Source organism: Trachinotus anak, unplaced genomic scaffold (genome assembly GCF_046630095.1).
Source record: "Trachinotus anak isolate AG129_WGS33_773 ecotype Australia unplaced genomic scaffold, CSIRO_AGI_Tana_v1 ptg000032l, whole genome shotgun sequence".
Taxonomy (NCBI): Eukaryota; Metazoa; Chordata; class Actinopteri; order Carangiformes; family Carangidae; genus Trachinotus; species Trachinotus anak.
The window spans coordinates 5,214,425-5,230,383 of NW_027273883.1; the positions used below are offsets into that span (position 1 = coordinate 5,214,425).

Sequence of the window (15,959 nt, forward strand, 5' to 3'; positions counted from 1 at the left end):
CCTATTAAATTTTGGACAATCATTCACCTCTGTTTCTGCGCTGCAGTCGTCCGGGAGCCATTCTCAACTCTCTTCAATTTAAGAGCATTTTTAACCTACAAGAACTTTGATTAAACAGCTTTTAATCTGAAGTTAAAGGTAAATACGGGTCCAAGTCAGTCGCATACACGGTGACCTACATACCCTGGCATGGGTCCATTTTTGGCCAGGTTGTACACTTGTCTCGGGTTCAGAAGATACTGGAACTTTCTGTAAATCCTTCAGGAGTAAAGATGCAGAGAGTTCACATCAGAAAACATCAAGACAACAAAGAAAAACTCACAATACAAATATCTGACTCAACTGTGACACATTGGGCAGGAAAATGTGGATTCACTGTCAGATTTCATCCCTAAACGACGACCAGCGTCCAATCAGAATGTGACAATGCAGTGGACTGGGCAGCGGGGTGGGACATACCCAAAGTCCCCTTGAGGAGAAACCATTAGAAAGACTAATTCATTTTAATTTCAATTTCATTATATCAACTGGCTGAAGTCATATTTTGATCTCATAATTTAAACAAATGAGGGCCGGCGTAATAAGGAGTGAATGAATATGTTTCAGTAATAACCCAATTAGCCCTGGGTTAAAGAAGGGGGACCAGCCAGGGACGTGACAGTGAGGAGCGTGTCTGAGGAGAGGAGGAGGGGGTGGAGGGGTGAGGGGGGGGGGGGGTGTATGAGCTGACAGCAGCGGTGGCCGGTGTGTTAGGTAAATGTTATTGTGTATTTATTTGACTAAGTAAGCCTAAAGCACTTGGCAGCCAGAGGCCATGCTGCTGCCTTCCCTCTGTGGATGAGGAGCAGGGCTTCAGAGGCCTCTTGTAGCATGTTGAGACAGATTGTGTGCTTACCTCTCTCCCTGCTTCCCCCCGCTCTTCGGATTGACAAACACTAGCAGAGGATGAGTGCCCTCTATTGTTGTGATCTGAATGGGAAGATGTCAAAACAAACCGTTGGTGTTGGGAGACTGCAGGATGCTTCACAGGAATTCACTTTCAAGCCATATCCCTCAGACAGTATGTACAGCACTTACAAGCAGTGCCAGTCATCTGATGCACTTCACACTGTAGTTTTCCTGTTACCTGGCTATGGTGAGGGATGGGTGCTCACTAATCCACTGAGTCCAAATATAAGCTCCTGTTAATTATAATACCTGATTATTTAAGTATTAATAAATCATCACATCAATGCTCCTTTTAAGGTGAATTTTTTTTTTGATGAACTGATGCAAAGATCAAGGTTGTCATTAGGGCTGTCAACAAATATTACACAATTACACAATCAAATTGTGAAAAAATAAATAAAAAAACAGACATTTAACCGTCAAAAAAGCAGCACTACTGTGGCTGTCTGCCTCGCAAGATCTCATGTGGGCCTGAACCTCTACACTGAATGCACTGCGTGACGGACGGAAGTCACATAACATCACTTTTGGTTGAAAATGAAATGTAGGTCAAGCTGAAACAAGCAGGCAATTTAACAACAACCATGTGATAATGAAGGCAGAGAGTTCACAACCCGACTCGGCCACAGACTTCAGATTTGGGTCAGAAGACGGCAGAATTGTGGAGCCTTGAGATAAAGTTGTATGCACACTATGCAAGCTAAAGTTAGCTTAGCCTAGCATCCCAGCACTAGCAACCTGAGGGTACATCTTGAAAATATGCACCCAAATGAGCACCTATACAAGTACTTATGTCTCTCATTGTATTGGTAAGCCCTTGTATGGACATAATGCACAAAAAATATATATTCAGATGGTTCACAACTTGAAGATGTAAAGCTTTAAAAACAGGTAACAAATATGTTGTTTTATTTTTAAAAAGGCCTCAGTAATTTCCTCAAGCAGCTGGGCACTGTAGCCTTTAGCAAATGTTACTTAATTAGGAGTAAATAGTGCATTTGTTGGGGACTACTTTCAGTGGCGGATGAATACACAGACAAAACTTTTTGTAGGAATGGAAAATTCTTGACAATATGAAAGCTATAGAATATCAGCAGCAAAATGCATCACACTAACTTTCAGTCATGACAGCTTTTGCTTTTATTTGCATCCATACTTCATAGATATTAAAGTTTTTGTAGAAGATGCAACAGCAAATTATACAGCACAGTAGAAACAAACTGTTCGTCAGATATCAGTAACCAGACGGCCGTGAATATGAAGTACAGTAAAACAACCCATCTATCTCTCAGTCAATCAATACTTTCAACCTGATAACTCAAGATTCATAATTTAGTCTTGATCGTGTGACGTGAAAAAGGATCTTCCAGTTTCTCTGAGCGGCAGTGAAACTGTGGACAGACAGACAGAGCCTGCAGTGCCGGAGGCCGAACTCACAAAGCGCCACATAAACAGGCTCTAAACCAGCGGCCCCCTGTTTGAATTGCCCTTCCTGCAGTTAGTCTGCAACAACTCGCCGTGTGCTCTCCCTGACACAGATGAAGCGCTTAACTCCCCCTGTCTGCTATCCCAGCAGGCCGAGGGTGAATTAATGAGCTCCCTGTCCAGTCCAGAGTGATCCATTACTTCCTGTAATTATAAATAATAATCTTGATTATTACGCTGGTTAGCCAGCAAGAGGCATAGATGGATGTGCCTGGGATATGATTCATCATATTTCTCTCCCAGCCACGCGTAGACGAGCAGTCGCCACAGACGGCGGCAGGTTTCCTTCCATCGCCAGCATACAGGCTGACAGATATTAGAGAGGATCAGGCTGGACGGGGCTCTGCTGTATGATGCTGATTACCAGCAGGGCCTGCAGACTCCTATCATGCATCCTAACACCAACTGCAGAGGTTCATTTCAAAACATGATACTCAGCCATTAAAACAGGTTTGATACATGGATATTCTGTTACAGCTGCTCATCCACAACTGCTGCAGACAGGTACTAGATTTCTCTCTTCCTGGCCGAATCCTACATTGACTCTTTATTCATTTTAGAATTAAATTTAAAATTCTGTTGATTACTTTTAAATCCCTACAAGGTCTGACTCCACCAAACACATCAGGTCTTGTTACACTTTGTTCTGCACCAACACCCTTCAGATCTGACAAATGTTAAAAACGCCACACTCCAGGTTTGTGATGAAGGGCAGTCATGCTTTTACTGTTCAGTGTCACTGCCAGTCGCTGACATTTTATAAACCCTTTTATAATTTTTACTCTACTGATTTTATCTTGTTCTGCTCATATTTTGCTTTATTTATCTGTATCTGGACACAACTGTATTTTGTGAGGCACCTTGTAACTCACTTTTGAAAGGTGCTATAGAAATAAAGTTCCACTTCCTTACTTACTCAGCTTCACACTGAAGTTGTGACTCATTTTACAACCAGAGCTTACAAAATAAATGTACAAATTAAGAACTTAAAAATGTTGTTTTATGAAAGTGAAATGTCTCTTTTTTACAAACAGATTTTAGAACAACTTAACTACATTGTTATTTTACATCAAAATAAGATTGCAATTCTAAAAAAAAAATTCTCTGATCCAGTTTAGCAAATTTCTGCCTTTTTCTAAGTCATTATCACTGAGATCACGAAGAAAAAAACATTTTGGTAAACTTCAGATAGATCACACTGAGGCACTGCAGCATGGAAACGGATAGACTGTATCTACACTGTAAGAAATGAAAGCAGTGATGCTACACTGAGGTTAAAAAAAGATGTGTTACCTGCAGTCCTTGGCCGTCCACTGTAACGGAGTTGGCTCTCTGCATCTTCCCTCGGCTCGACTGGCTGGACCGTGAGTCTTTCCTCAGAGTCGACTGTCTTTCCTGAGGTCAAAGGTCAAACAGTGATGCTGTTACAAGATCTGTAAATGAAGTTTCACTTGAAAAAGGTGATTTCCACTGTTTGGAAAATGTGACTTCTACCTCTTGAGAGATATGAGACACATTTAGAAGATTTTTGTTGTTTGTATTGTATTTATTGTTGTAACCAGGGCTGTAACTACCAGGACACAATCTCTGAATATTTACTGAATAGATTTAGCATCTCTCCAACAGAATTTTATTCCTGGCAGCATGGAGAAGGCTTTGAAACAGCACAGACCATCATGCTGGAAAATAAATTACTATAGGGGCTGTAGTTTACCAATAATTCATTACTCCATAAAGTTACCTATTAAATATGATGCTGATTACAGGGAAAGTTCTCAGATAGTTATTTAGTTCATGAGTAGATTTTGATTTCCTGAGAGATTTCTTTTAAAGAACTGATCAGTTTATATAAAGTGTGCAGAAAATACAAATGCACTTTTGAGGTCCAACAAATAAAATATTAAATTAATCAAAAAAGTTTCTCCTTGGCATCTTTGGGGGGATGTTTGGACTTTGACTTATGATCTCAGTATATCTAAAATCCTGGCTACAACCTGCCATTGTTTGGCCACGTCTGACCAACTTTCACCAGAGAAGTTTGAAAGATTACCAGAACAATGGGGCAGATTGAGTTTGGGGGCAGGATGTGATCCTTCAGGGGTCCGCAGTCACACTCAGGTTTCACGTGGGAGGCACACTTGTTATGGAGCTGGAGGAGGTGGCAGCCGTTATTAACAGCCAAACTTGCGTCAATAACAGAACATGTTTAAAGTGTACATTTTCAGGTATATGCTCAGGATTTATTTGCATTACATGTGTCGCTGCCTCTGTTTTATTTCTATTAAGCTGCAACCACAAAAACAAGTGTTTCCTGGGTGTAAATTGGTGGGATGACTTGTGAGTTATCAAAGGTGCAAAAACGAAACCCTAAACAAGAAGAAGCAGTGGGAATATAATGAGGAGGTGGCTGCCTCTCCTCGGGTGGCGGCTTACCGTGATTTGACACCACACACAGTGCAGCCCAGTCAGGCCCTGGTAACACTTAATGGTTTTGTGACACTTGTCACACTTGGTGGGGCAGTTGCCTTCCACCCAGAAATGATGCATTACCTGCGGAGAGAGGCAGAGACGGCATACAGGGAGGGAGAGAAGTGAGAAAAGAAACATGGTGCAGAAAAACAAGGCACGCACAAAGGCACAAGTGACACAACAATTAAAGACAGCAAGAGGGAAAGAAAACAAGCAAGAGGGAAACACAAAAATGAGAAAAGAGAAAGAAAGGAACAGCTCAAACAGGTGACGCTGCCGGTATCTGTGTCTTTACACCAGGCTTATCCTGGTAATTAGCAATGCTTAGCAGCAGATTGAGTTGTTTTAATTCCATTAGAGGAAGAGAGGCCCTCATCCTAATCTCCATGGAGCATCGCTGATCCAAGCGTGCCGACTGGTAAACACTTCAATTGGACGCACCTCTGTGTTTTTCTTGGACTTGACATAGGTTTTGATGCAAGACAGCGGAGCGCGAGCCACGCAGCGCTCGTGGACTGTGTACTTGCAGACTGGAAAAGGAACGAGAAAAGGAAAAAAAAGCGTTTTAAAAGGGAACATGGAGGAAAGAGAAAAACAGACTTCTCATACAGTTATAAGTGACATACACAAGGGTTTGCGTAATGTGTTTGTGAAAGCTGCACTGAAGGTGCTTGTTGCCAATGTTTTTGTGAAAAGCAGCTTCTGTGTAAGGTGTAGAGTTTGGTGCTCTATGGAAAAGGGAAAGTGGTAATTGGGGCTGAAACACAAGAAGTGTTTATACTTTCAGAATTAAAAAAGAAAAAAAAGTTTTTTATAAAGTGTCTATTGTGGAGAGGTGATTTTTGTTTTCCATTCACATTTCTGAAAACAGCTTTTAGATCATAATTAACTGTTTATTTTCGGCTCAGATGGAACATAAGTCTCAGTTGTTTTTATATGAATTTGATCACACACGAACATCCATCACATCTGCAACACATGAACAGACAACGCTGCCCCGGTGTGCTGTGCTGTGTTACTGTATGTGTCTGCACGAATCACTGTATCTGTCGAACCCTTGATAGCGAGTGAATTACTCACATGAGCAGCAGAGTCCCTGCTTCCCCAGTCCAATTAGCATGTTGAGACACAGGTTACAGTAGGCTGGCTTGTTGAAGTGCTTCAGCCTCCACACATGTTGCCCGTCATCTTTTACATTCTGCAGTGAGAGAAGCAGATCAGGTGATTAGCTGATTGAATCAATACTAATTAACTGATTGACTGATTACATCTTTTTATATTCTGGTGGGAGAATCATAAGATAATCATTGTTGTTTGCCTCTCAATATGAGTTGTCTTTTTTTTTTCCCAATAGACATTTTTATTTTTCCTTGTATTTTATTTTTTAAACTTCCAGCCAGATGCAGTGAAGACACAGGACAAGTCTTTCTGTCTTACCTTTACAGTAATATTCATTCATAAAAAATGACATCTGATAAAGATTTCTGTTGAAGTTAGTCAAATGCTTCCATCTAGTGGTATATTAATGAACTGCAGACAGAACTCATGGCGCCCTCGTTAGTTTGGGAATTACACAGCAGCAGCAGGGATCCACATGTTCTGAGAAACCACTGAGGAGTGTGTAAGATGTTGTGAGATCATTAATGAATTGCAAAAAATGGTTTAATAATGAGGAGAAATGCCTTTTGATTGTCAAACATTGTATATTCACTGACTCTAATCTGTTTGCGATTATTAATTACAGAAGAAAATAGAAATAAAACACTTCAATTTAGATTAGATCAATGTTATCATGCAGGAATGGATTTAAATTAGGTAAAAGTGATTAAGTCATTTTTGAAGTCAAATTTTGGGAGTATTGATGTGTTCAGGATGTATTGATGATACAAGTGGATAATGAAGACTTTTAAGACTTTTGAGATCTCTTTAGAAATCACAACTTTGGTCCGTTGGTTGGTCGACACTGAAATATCTCAGAAACTGTGAGATGATTATCAGACGTCCATGGTTCCCTGAGGACGGTGGTGAGACTTTATCTTGCATCACCGGAGGTTCACATTTGTGTTTTTGAGTGAAACGTCAACTATTGAATCGTGTTCCCTTCAGGATGAAGTGTAATAACTTCAGTGACTGACTGACTCTTCATCGAGCTCCATCACCAGGTAAAACTTTGATTTGTCCAGAACTTTGGTTTGTGGCCATGTAGTGTTAATTAGCCAATGTTAGCATGATAACATGCTAAAATAAAACAGTGAACATGGTAAACATACCTGCTAAACATCAGCATTGTCATTGTTAGCCTGTTAGCTGCTAATGCTAGCATTTTGCTTAAATCACAGCTGTGCCTCACGGAACTGCTGGCACGGCAGTCAACTCTCGCTAAGCTGTTGTTACACAGCTCCACCTGGTGATCACCTGAAGTTGATGTACACATTTTGACGGCTGTGTAACTAATAACATTAGCTGAGTATGTTCACTGATTCCAGGTTGACTTTACATGTATTAGATTTATGTCTTTGCCATTTTTGACTCTGATAAAGACACAGGTGTTAAAACTACTGTGTGGCGTTGGTTAGCAAGCGACCAGCGTCTCCAGTAAACTGCGTGTCTCTCTGTGGACTCACCGTCTCCAGGCCCAGCAGCACCAGCAGAGGGATGGTGGTCATGCCGCCCTGGATCCACTCCTCCAGTGACACGGTGCCATCGTGATCGTAGTCGATCTCCTGCATCATTTCCTGGAGGATCTATAAACGAAAACAATGGATCTGGAGCTTTTGATCACATCATTTTTAATAGAGTTGTAGATGGTTTTTTCTGAGCACTTTAAGGAAATGATGTGATTGTTTTCTTTAAGCTTTGAATATCTTTTTTTTGTATTTAAAAAAAAAACATAATTCAAATTTTTGTGCAGAAAGTCATCCCATGAAATTATGAGTATTTTTAAGTTTATAGGCGCCGTGCTCATTAACTGTGGGGGCACAAATATGATAAGATAAATAAATAAATAAATGTTTTAATCATTGAGAATGATAAATTAAAAACAAATTATTAGACTAAATAAAGATATTGATCAACAATAAGTACATAAATAAATATTACAGAAAACAATATACACAGAAAGATAATTTCCTGTGCTTATTTATTTATTTTTTAACCATGAATTTATCTATTTATTAATTTGGCAAAAAAAATCTATCTATTTTTAATTTATCATGCTAATCTTTTTTATCTTTTTATTTATTTATTTTTATTAATTTATTTCTTGTGTCACTTTTAGGCCCCCATACCCTACAAAGGAAAACAAAAATCCTTATTTCGTGTCAAAATAAAGAAGATTTCAGCTCTCAGAAAGCTGAAGAACTGTGGCCTAGAGTTTTATTTCACAGAATATTAAATTCAGACTCATAATATTATTGATTTTTGTTAATTGATCAAATGTCTGGCTCTCACTGGTTTCAGCTCAGTCACGTCCCACTCCAGGTACTCGGCTACATGCATCATCTGGGAGATAATGTGCTCCAGCTCCTGCGGTGAGACCACAGACAGTCATTACACAGGCACAAAAATACTGTATTTACCTTTCTGTATATTGCAGCCTTACAAGTTGATGTCACTAAATGTCTTTGGCGTGAATAGACGGATAAAGAGCGAGTAATAGCAGGTTGGGAAATGTCATTCTTCTGCACAGAAGAGTTGCACGGTGGAAAACAAAAGCAGCGTGGGAAGAGCTCCGAAGCTGATGGTTTAATTACAATGGTTGCTTTTTTGGGGGGCAGAGGGGGGGGGTTGACATTATTATCTAGTGGCAGAATGAATCACTATGATGCACTCTCAGTTTATGCTGAGTATCAATAAGAGCAAATCAAGAGTTCACACTTTTAAAAAATGACTAAGTATCTTGTACAATTTGGCTCACACTGAATTAATATCGGTGCTGTTTTGTATGCTCTCTGCCTCTGCCAGCCAGCAGTGGGTGGGGGATGACTAATAACGGGATACATTACAAAACCCCCTCCACCCACCCCACCCTTGCCCTCTGCCTGCTAACCCTTTAATTCCAACACCCCACTCCCTCCTACGCACTTTCTATACATATACACATAAACACTGGTGCTCGTTCATTCATAAATACACCCATGCCCCACCTTTATCCTCTTCCTGGTTTGCTCAATTTCATTCTTCTTTTCTTTCTTTCACCCTGTCACATACTCATACCATATGTTAAGCCTTAACATATGGTACAAGTGTATGAAATGCAAAATATACAATTCGTGTAGTATCTTAACACTAAAAGTAATACACAGATTGTATATTTTGCAATATTTACTCATAAAATACAGTAGGTAGGTGAGAGAAAGATAGAGACAGAGGTTGAGTGAGAGAGTGATGTTGATATATATCAAATATATTATCATCACATATACACATTCTTTGGATATGTGAAGATATAGGTTTATAAAATATATGAAATAGCCATGGTAAAATTTGTATATCTACATGCATTAAATATATGTAGTCAGGCTTTGATGAATATATATTCATGTAATATTTCTCTACAATATTTCCCTGCTGTATTCCTATAGCTGAGGGGACGTATAAAATAAACAATGAAAACACTCAAAGTTATCAAATCAGTTTCATAATGTCAACATCAAACATCTACAATGTGCCTAATGCAAGTGCTCAAACACAGAGCTGAGAAGAATCGTTGACTGAGTGACGGAAAAATAATCTCAAATTTAATCCTTTAAATACTTTTTGAAGCAAAAGCATTAACGAGGCATTTGTTTGTCTTAAAACAAATGCCTTTGAAAGTGTGACAGGCATTTTTCTCTGTTTTCTGACATTCACTGATTAATTCCTAATGAAAATAATTGTTAACTGTAGGGGAGAAATATTTACCGAGCTGTCCAGAGACCCATTTCCATCTGTGTCATAGAGACGAAACATAACTGTGGAGACAAAAACACAGCGTCAGGCTACAGTATGACCACCCCGCACTCTCTCCCCTCGACCTCTGAGGTGAACGTTTCAACATTGTTTCTGTGTGAATGTCACTGTGTACTTCACTGCATGCAAATGGGAAGCAAAACCAGCGTCCCAGTAGATGTACGCATCTCAATGCTGCAACTTTAAGCGTCCTCCAGTTACCACTCAAAAGTGTCACCATGGAAACAGGGAGCAGCCAATCACAGCTGTGATGTGGGAGCTGCCTAACGTCACAGCGATGCGTAAAACACCCCCCCAGAGTCTGAGCGTTACAGAGTCGTGACTACAACAGCAACATGACCTGGCTGCAGATCATTTCCATACTAAAGGCTATACTTAGAAGTGCTCTAACCCGGCAGTACCCCACCTCCACCCCCGGCGTGAGGGTGGGGGTGGGGTAGCAGCAGAGGGTGGCTGCTGACATCATAAGGAGTTGACGTCAGATGGCCGTTCTTCAGGCCACTAACGAGGAGCTAATTGCCAGTTTCCTGAGAGACTGTGACCTTTTGACGCAAAGGGAGGGGGAAGTGATGCCGGCGTCTGGTGTTGGATGGAGGTCGATGGTGTTACGAGAAGGTGACTGCGGTCACCCAAAGAGGCCCCAAAAAGGCAATAAAGTGTAAAAGATGATGAGAGTTGTTGTTAAGCTCTGTCTGCAGTGCAAATAAGCTGAACAGCAAAGTCTCTGAGAAGGAAGGAAAAACTCTCGCACTCACCTAAATCTCTTAAAACTAAGATACAAGACACACAATTGTCCTTGAAGGGATAAATAAAGTTGTACTGAATTGAACTGAATTTAAGTAAACCAAAGTCTTAAAGTAGTTCCAGGCATTAGAAGTTTAATGTTTTATTTAGACAGTCAAATGCTCATACACATTACTATTAAGGTAATATAGCACAGTGTATTAATAAAAACTGCTAAATGTAACACAATATGTTTTAACAAAAGTGTGAAAGATTCAGTCTTTTTGGGTTAAAGTTATAATGTTCACTGTGTGATGGCCCACTCTGTTTTACCATGAGGATTTTCTGTCTTTAGTCTTTCTTAATACAGTTTTAAACTAAATGCTTAACTTCATTTATAAGAGTTTCAAAAACTTTTGTAAACTTTATATTTTATACCTTATACCTGAAAAGACAGCTCTGTTGAAACATTAGCAATGGCTGCTTAACACTAACATATCATCTTCCCCAGTTGTGTTAAAGCTGTTTTTTAATAAAGTTGCTTATAGTTAAGACATTATTGAATTAATTTTTTTTTTTTTTTTTTTAAAAAGAGATTTTATTCCTTGTTTATAAAACAAAACATTATATTTAAATCATTACCTTGAATCTTGGGCTTGATGCTGCCTGATAGTGTTTTGTGTTTTTTGCTCATTTCAAGAAAATACCTGAGCATTTCTCACTATTTCACCCCATTGCCAGACATTTGCTTTTTTTTTTTTGAGATAAAAAACTACTGTTGGTTGAATCTGAAACTAACTCACTTGTTGAGACGTGTTTCTTTTCAGTGCAGATGGCTGTAAGAACTTGCTTGTTTCAGACTCTGAAATCTTTTGAGCATTTCTCAAACCCACCAGCAGGTGGAGGCATCCACTACAGAGACAACGTCAGTGTGGACCACAGAGGAGGGAGACAGGGATGCAGGGAGAGTGTGTGTTCAGGAAGACATAAATCCATGATGTGTCTCTCTCTATTTCTCTCAAACACACATAAACACACACACACACACACACACACACACAAACACACACACACACACACACAGACACCATCAGCTGAATTATTTAGTCATCCCTACATTTAATGAGTGCAACTCCACTCAATAATTCAGCAGCTGGATGAGAATTACCGCAACATAAAAAAAAAAACAAACTCTGATGTCCAATTAAGCAGTGTAACCTTGTGAATAAATGATGTGATAGAGGCAATTAAGAGACGTGGGAAGATGTGTCAGTAAACTGCAAACACGCGGCATCAAACATCCCATCACAGATTACATGAGGCAGAAACAGAGTAGAAACAGTTAAATAAACTGAATTTCATTTGATAATAAATGAAGAGTATCACATCCAGACGGAGAACACATAAGGGAAAATAACTTTGATTGTGCGCTGAAAGAGCTTATTTCAATTATTATTTTCACCAGAGGGGAAGAGCAACACAACAAGAAAGAAAGAGTTTGACTGAAGGTGTTTTTTAATCACTAAATGCACCAGAGAAAACTCCTGACTCACTCCAATAATGACGGGAAGAAGGGACAGAGAGACACAGAAAGAGGGAAATATTTGGACGGCAAATAAATGTCAATAGGACAGTTTAAATCAACGCAGGCATCTGTACCATCTGTTGCCTGGCTTATATTAAACCAAATATGTTGGGTGAAAAAAAAAAGGGATATTATGAACATGCTGTATATCTGTGCTTGTTTAAGTTAATGCCTTCATGTCATGTTAACAGGAATGTGTTTCAATGAGCATTTATGAGAAAATAGTCACAGAAACAATATCACTGGTTGAGTTAAATATCAGTGGGCGGAGCTGAAAGCGCATAATTCACCAGAGTGAAGAACTAAGGTCAACAGAGACAATAAATTAATAAGATTAATTGACTTTTCATGCATTTCTGTGCTTTCATTCCTCTGGAGCCGATCTTCCCAACGTTTCTTCGTGTGACAAAGAGGAAATTTTGACAGGAGCATTTTACAGTGCTGAGTCTTTGGGAGATGTAATTCACAGACACGGTTTTCTGGACTCAGCACCTGGAAAAATACTTTGTGTTTTTTCACACAGGCTGTTTCATTCATTTGTGGCCACAGCTAAAGATTCAAAGGCTTTAGCAAGAAGTAGGGGAGATATAAAAACAGATTAAAACCGATGCGAGCTAAAGTGTAACATGAGGTGGTCATTGTAAATATTCAGCAGTCAGATCATATAATATTCTTTATTACCTCGACATGAATTCACAGCATTAGCCACATCTTGTAATACACAAAGCTCAATTTTGTTAGCTACATGCTACATGCATGCTATGTCATGGCCAAGGAAAGTACTTGTTTCTGATTTGCTGTCCGCTGCAGGAATCACATCAAACAAACTGTTCTAACTGAGGGTTTCCATCCACCTGTTTTTAAATTTGCTACTTAGTGTGGCTTGATGTTGCATTTTCCCACAAAGCAGCGGGACAAGAAATCATGGTTTTAGCTTTGTCGTCTTTTATCATTTGTCTTTTTCACTGGGCTTCAGTCTGACCTTATGTAGCCTGAAAAATTGCTTTCCACCCAATGAAGTTTAACTGTGACGTTCGTTCTGTTCCCTGTAGCTCAGTTGTCTGGCTTGTGTATCTATCTAGCCTCAGGGCTTCCTCACTGTCTGCACATCATTGTACCTCCGATGCTTGCTGCATATCAATAGAAGAACCAAACAATCATGAGACACGGGATGGAACTCACACTCGAGCTTGTCCTCGGGACGCCCGCCCTCCAGCAACGACAGGTAACACACGATGTCCTTCAGCTGCACCGAGTCCAGAGGCCTGGGCAGCGTGGGCGTCTTCAGAGGGGTCGAGCTGCCTTTGATCAGCTTCAACCCTGTAGGGAGATGAAAGGTCAAAACATCCTCCATAATGCATCTATCCCTGGCCCACTAACCTACTGGGTTAGGATGACTGACAGTCAGAGTCCAATCAATCAATGGTGGGTGGTGTCCAGCTCATCCAATAGATAGACCAGTTTTAGCCCTGTCAAAGGTTTTGTTTTGGTTTGGGGGCAGGGCTGTGTTCTTCAAGTGATTATGGATTAAACAGTGACACCAGAATATTTCAACCTTATCTCATTGGGTTTGATGATTAAGGGTGAAGAGAAATACATGATGATTAGTCATTAACACTCACTGATACAACCAGCCAACATACTGCTTATAGCCTACATATAGGGTTTTCAGTGGCACTGCTAAATGCAGTATTGTATTTTCACATTATAAAACAAAGGTAGCACTTCAATGGCATGCTAAAAAATTAGCCTACATTAGCATGCTAGAATATTAAATAAACTAGAATTACCGCATCGTGGTTGTATGTCTCTGTCAACCAGTCGAGTTGCAGGAAATAAAGTCACAATCTCCTGAGTTACAGCACTGAATAATTGCGAGATGAGTTTTTACAGAACATTATGACGTCACATCCTTATAGACATTTGAGTTAAATTGTGGTATAATTAGTGTATGAATTTGTGCATTCACAAAAACAAGACGTGACCTTGGCCTTTGACAACCAAATTCTAATCAGTTCATCCTTGAGTCCAAGTGAATTTGAAAACATTTCCTCAAGGTATTACTGAGATATTGTGTTCATGAGAATGGGACGAACCGACAACATGAAAAACATCAGTCTCTGGCTGTGGTTGTCGCCAGCAAAGGTAAAGACAAAGATCATGATTACTGATGCCACAGCGCCATCATGTGCAGGACTGTCCTGGAGGAGAAGGAGCTGAGACTGGATGCACAACTCTCCATTTATGAGTCAGTCTACTTTCTTTCACATATGGTCATGAGCTTTAGGTAATGACCAAAATGAAATTACAGATACAAGCATCCAAAATGAGTTTCCCTCACATGGTGGCTGAGACGACCCATAGCGATAGGTTTATAGAGCTCAGGCATCCAGAGGGAGCTCGGAGAACCACTTTGCTTTGATAGAAGTCAGTTGAAGTGGCTAAGACGTCTGACTCAGATGCCTCTTGAAAGCTTCCCTGTGGAGATATACAGAGCATGTCCCAGCGGGAGGAGAACCTTGGCAGACCCAGAACATGCTGGAAGGATATATATATATATATATATATATATATATATATATATATATATATATATATATATATATATATATATATATATATATATATATATATATATATATATCCAACCTGGCCAAGACACACCTCAAGATCCCTTAAGAGCTGGAGTATATGGCCAGGATGTAATTTAGACTTGTATAAGCAGTGGAAAGTGCATGGATGGATGGATGGATGGATGATCAAGATTGGCCAAACATCTATGATAATGATATGGAGTAAAACTATTTCAGAAACTGAGTGGTTAGATGGCTGAAGCCAGCACGCTTATGAAAACCCTGCCTTATACTGAAGGCACATTAATAAATCTGCTATTATTCTTCTTCAGTCCTCTCACCAAAGAGCTATTTATTTATAAAGTCAGTGTATAGATCCAGCTGCATCAGCCATAAACTGTACTTTAAACAAGTTAATTATGCTGTTTGCTTCAAAAAGTACTTGCATGGGAAAATATACCCTTTAATAATGTTATAAGAAAACAGGCTCCTGTTTGCAGACAGCAGCAGTTAATGGCTGATGGGACTTGTTAGCTCCCTTACCTGTACTTGGATATGCCACAGGTGTGGTGAGAGGGCTTATAGTCCACAGAGCTGGATCAATGAGGGCCAATCAACAAACTTACCTACTGTAGGCTGCACAGGGAAAACTTTGTGCATTAAGTATTGACGAAACTGCTGCGTAAAAGAAAGATCAAGTAAAGCAGTGTAGTTGATTTAGCTGTGTATTTATTTACTCTTTAGACTTTGGAGCTTTTAGCCTGTTGTGAAATCATTAGGGCTAAGGCTGTGCCAAGGTGGGTAAACTTGGGGGAACAGAGTTTACAGTTTTAAGGACATCAGGTTTTACTGTAAATGTGCTTTTGTACAGCTCAATTCTCCACCTGCAGCTACTTAATGCCACCAGCAGCTGGGGAACATTGCTTTATTCCATAATACACTCTTTTGATTCTGCTGTTCGATGACAGAACAACCTCTGCTTTAGAATGCAGGCAAAACAAAAATACAAAGGCTGTTTCATTATTTCAACCACTGCATCAACATCTATTCATAACTACAGCTTGTTTACAGTCTACAGTTCATGTTCAGCTGTTGCTCATTAAGTCTGCAGCAGCTATCAGCTGCTTGTGAGCAAAGGCTACAAATGATGCTTGTAATGGCAAGAAACCTTGTCCTTGTAATTTGTTGAAGCTATTGATAAACTGTCAGTGAACGTCTCACAGTTA

The 15,959-nt window shown here is 39.7% G+C and overlaps 1 protein-coding gene across 3 annotated transcripts in view; it reads right to left on the minus strand.

Moving 5' to 3' along the window:
* Positions 1 to 15,959, minus strand: part of dgkb (diacylglycerol kinase, beta) — an 83,470-nt gene that overhangs the window by 41,211 nt on the left and 26,300 nt on the right. For all 3 annotated transcript variants that reach the window (XM_071470800.1, XM_071470801.1, XM_071470799.1), the window contains 11 exons: positions 13,343 to 13,480; positions 9,805 to 9,854; positions 8,353 to 8,427; positions 7,527 to 7,646; positions 5,983 to 6,100; positions 5,344 to 5,432; positions 4,867 to 4,983; positions 4,484 to 4,582; positions 3,727 to 3,828; positions 896 to 969; positions 184 to 258 (listed from right to left, as the gene is read on the minus strand). In XM_071470800.1, coding sequence (XP_071326901.1) covers positions 184 to 258; positions 896 to 969; positions 3,727 to 3,828; positions 4,484 to 4,582; positions 4,867 to 4,983; positions 5,344 to 5,432; positions 5,983 to 6,100; positions 7,527 to 7,646; positions 8,353 to 8,427; positions 9,805 to 9,854; positions 13,343 to 13,480 — 1,057 coding nt within the window. The remainder of the gene's footprint in view (positions 1 to 183; positions 259 to 895; positions 970 to 3,726; positions 3,829 to 4,483; positions 4,583 to 4,866; positions 4,984 to 5,343; positions 5,433 to 5,982; positions 6,101 to 7,526; positions 7,647 to 8,352; positions 8,428 to 9,804; positions 9,855 to 13,342; positions 13,481 to 15,959) is intronic.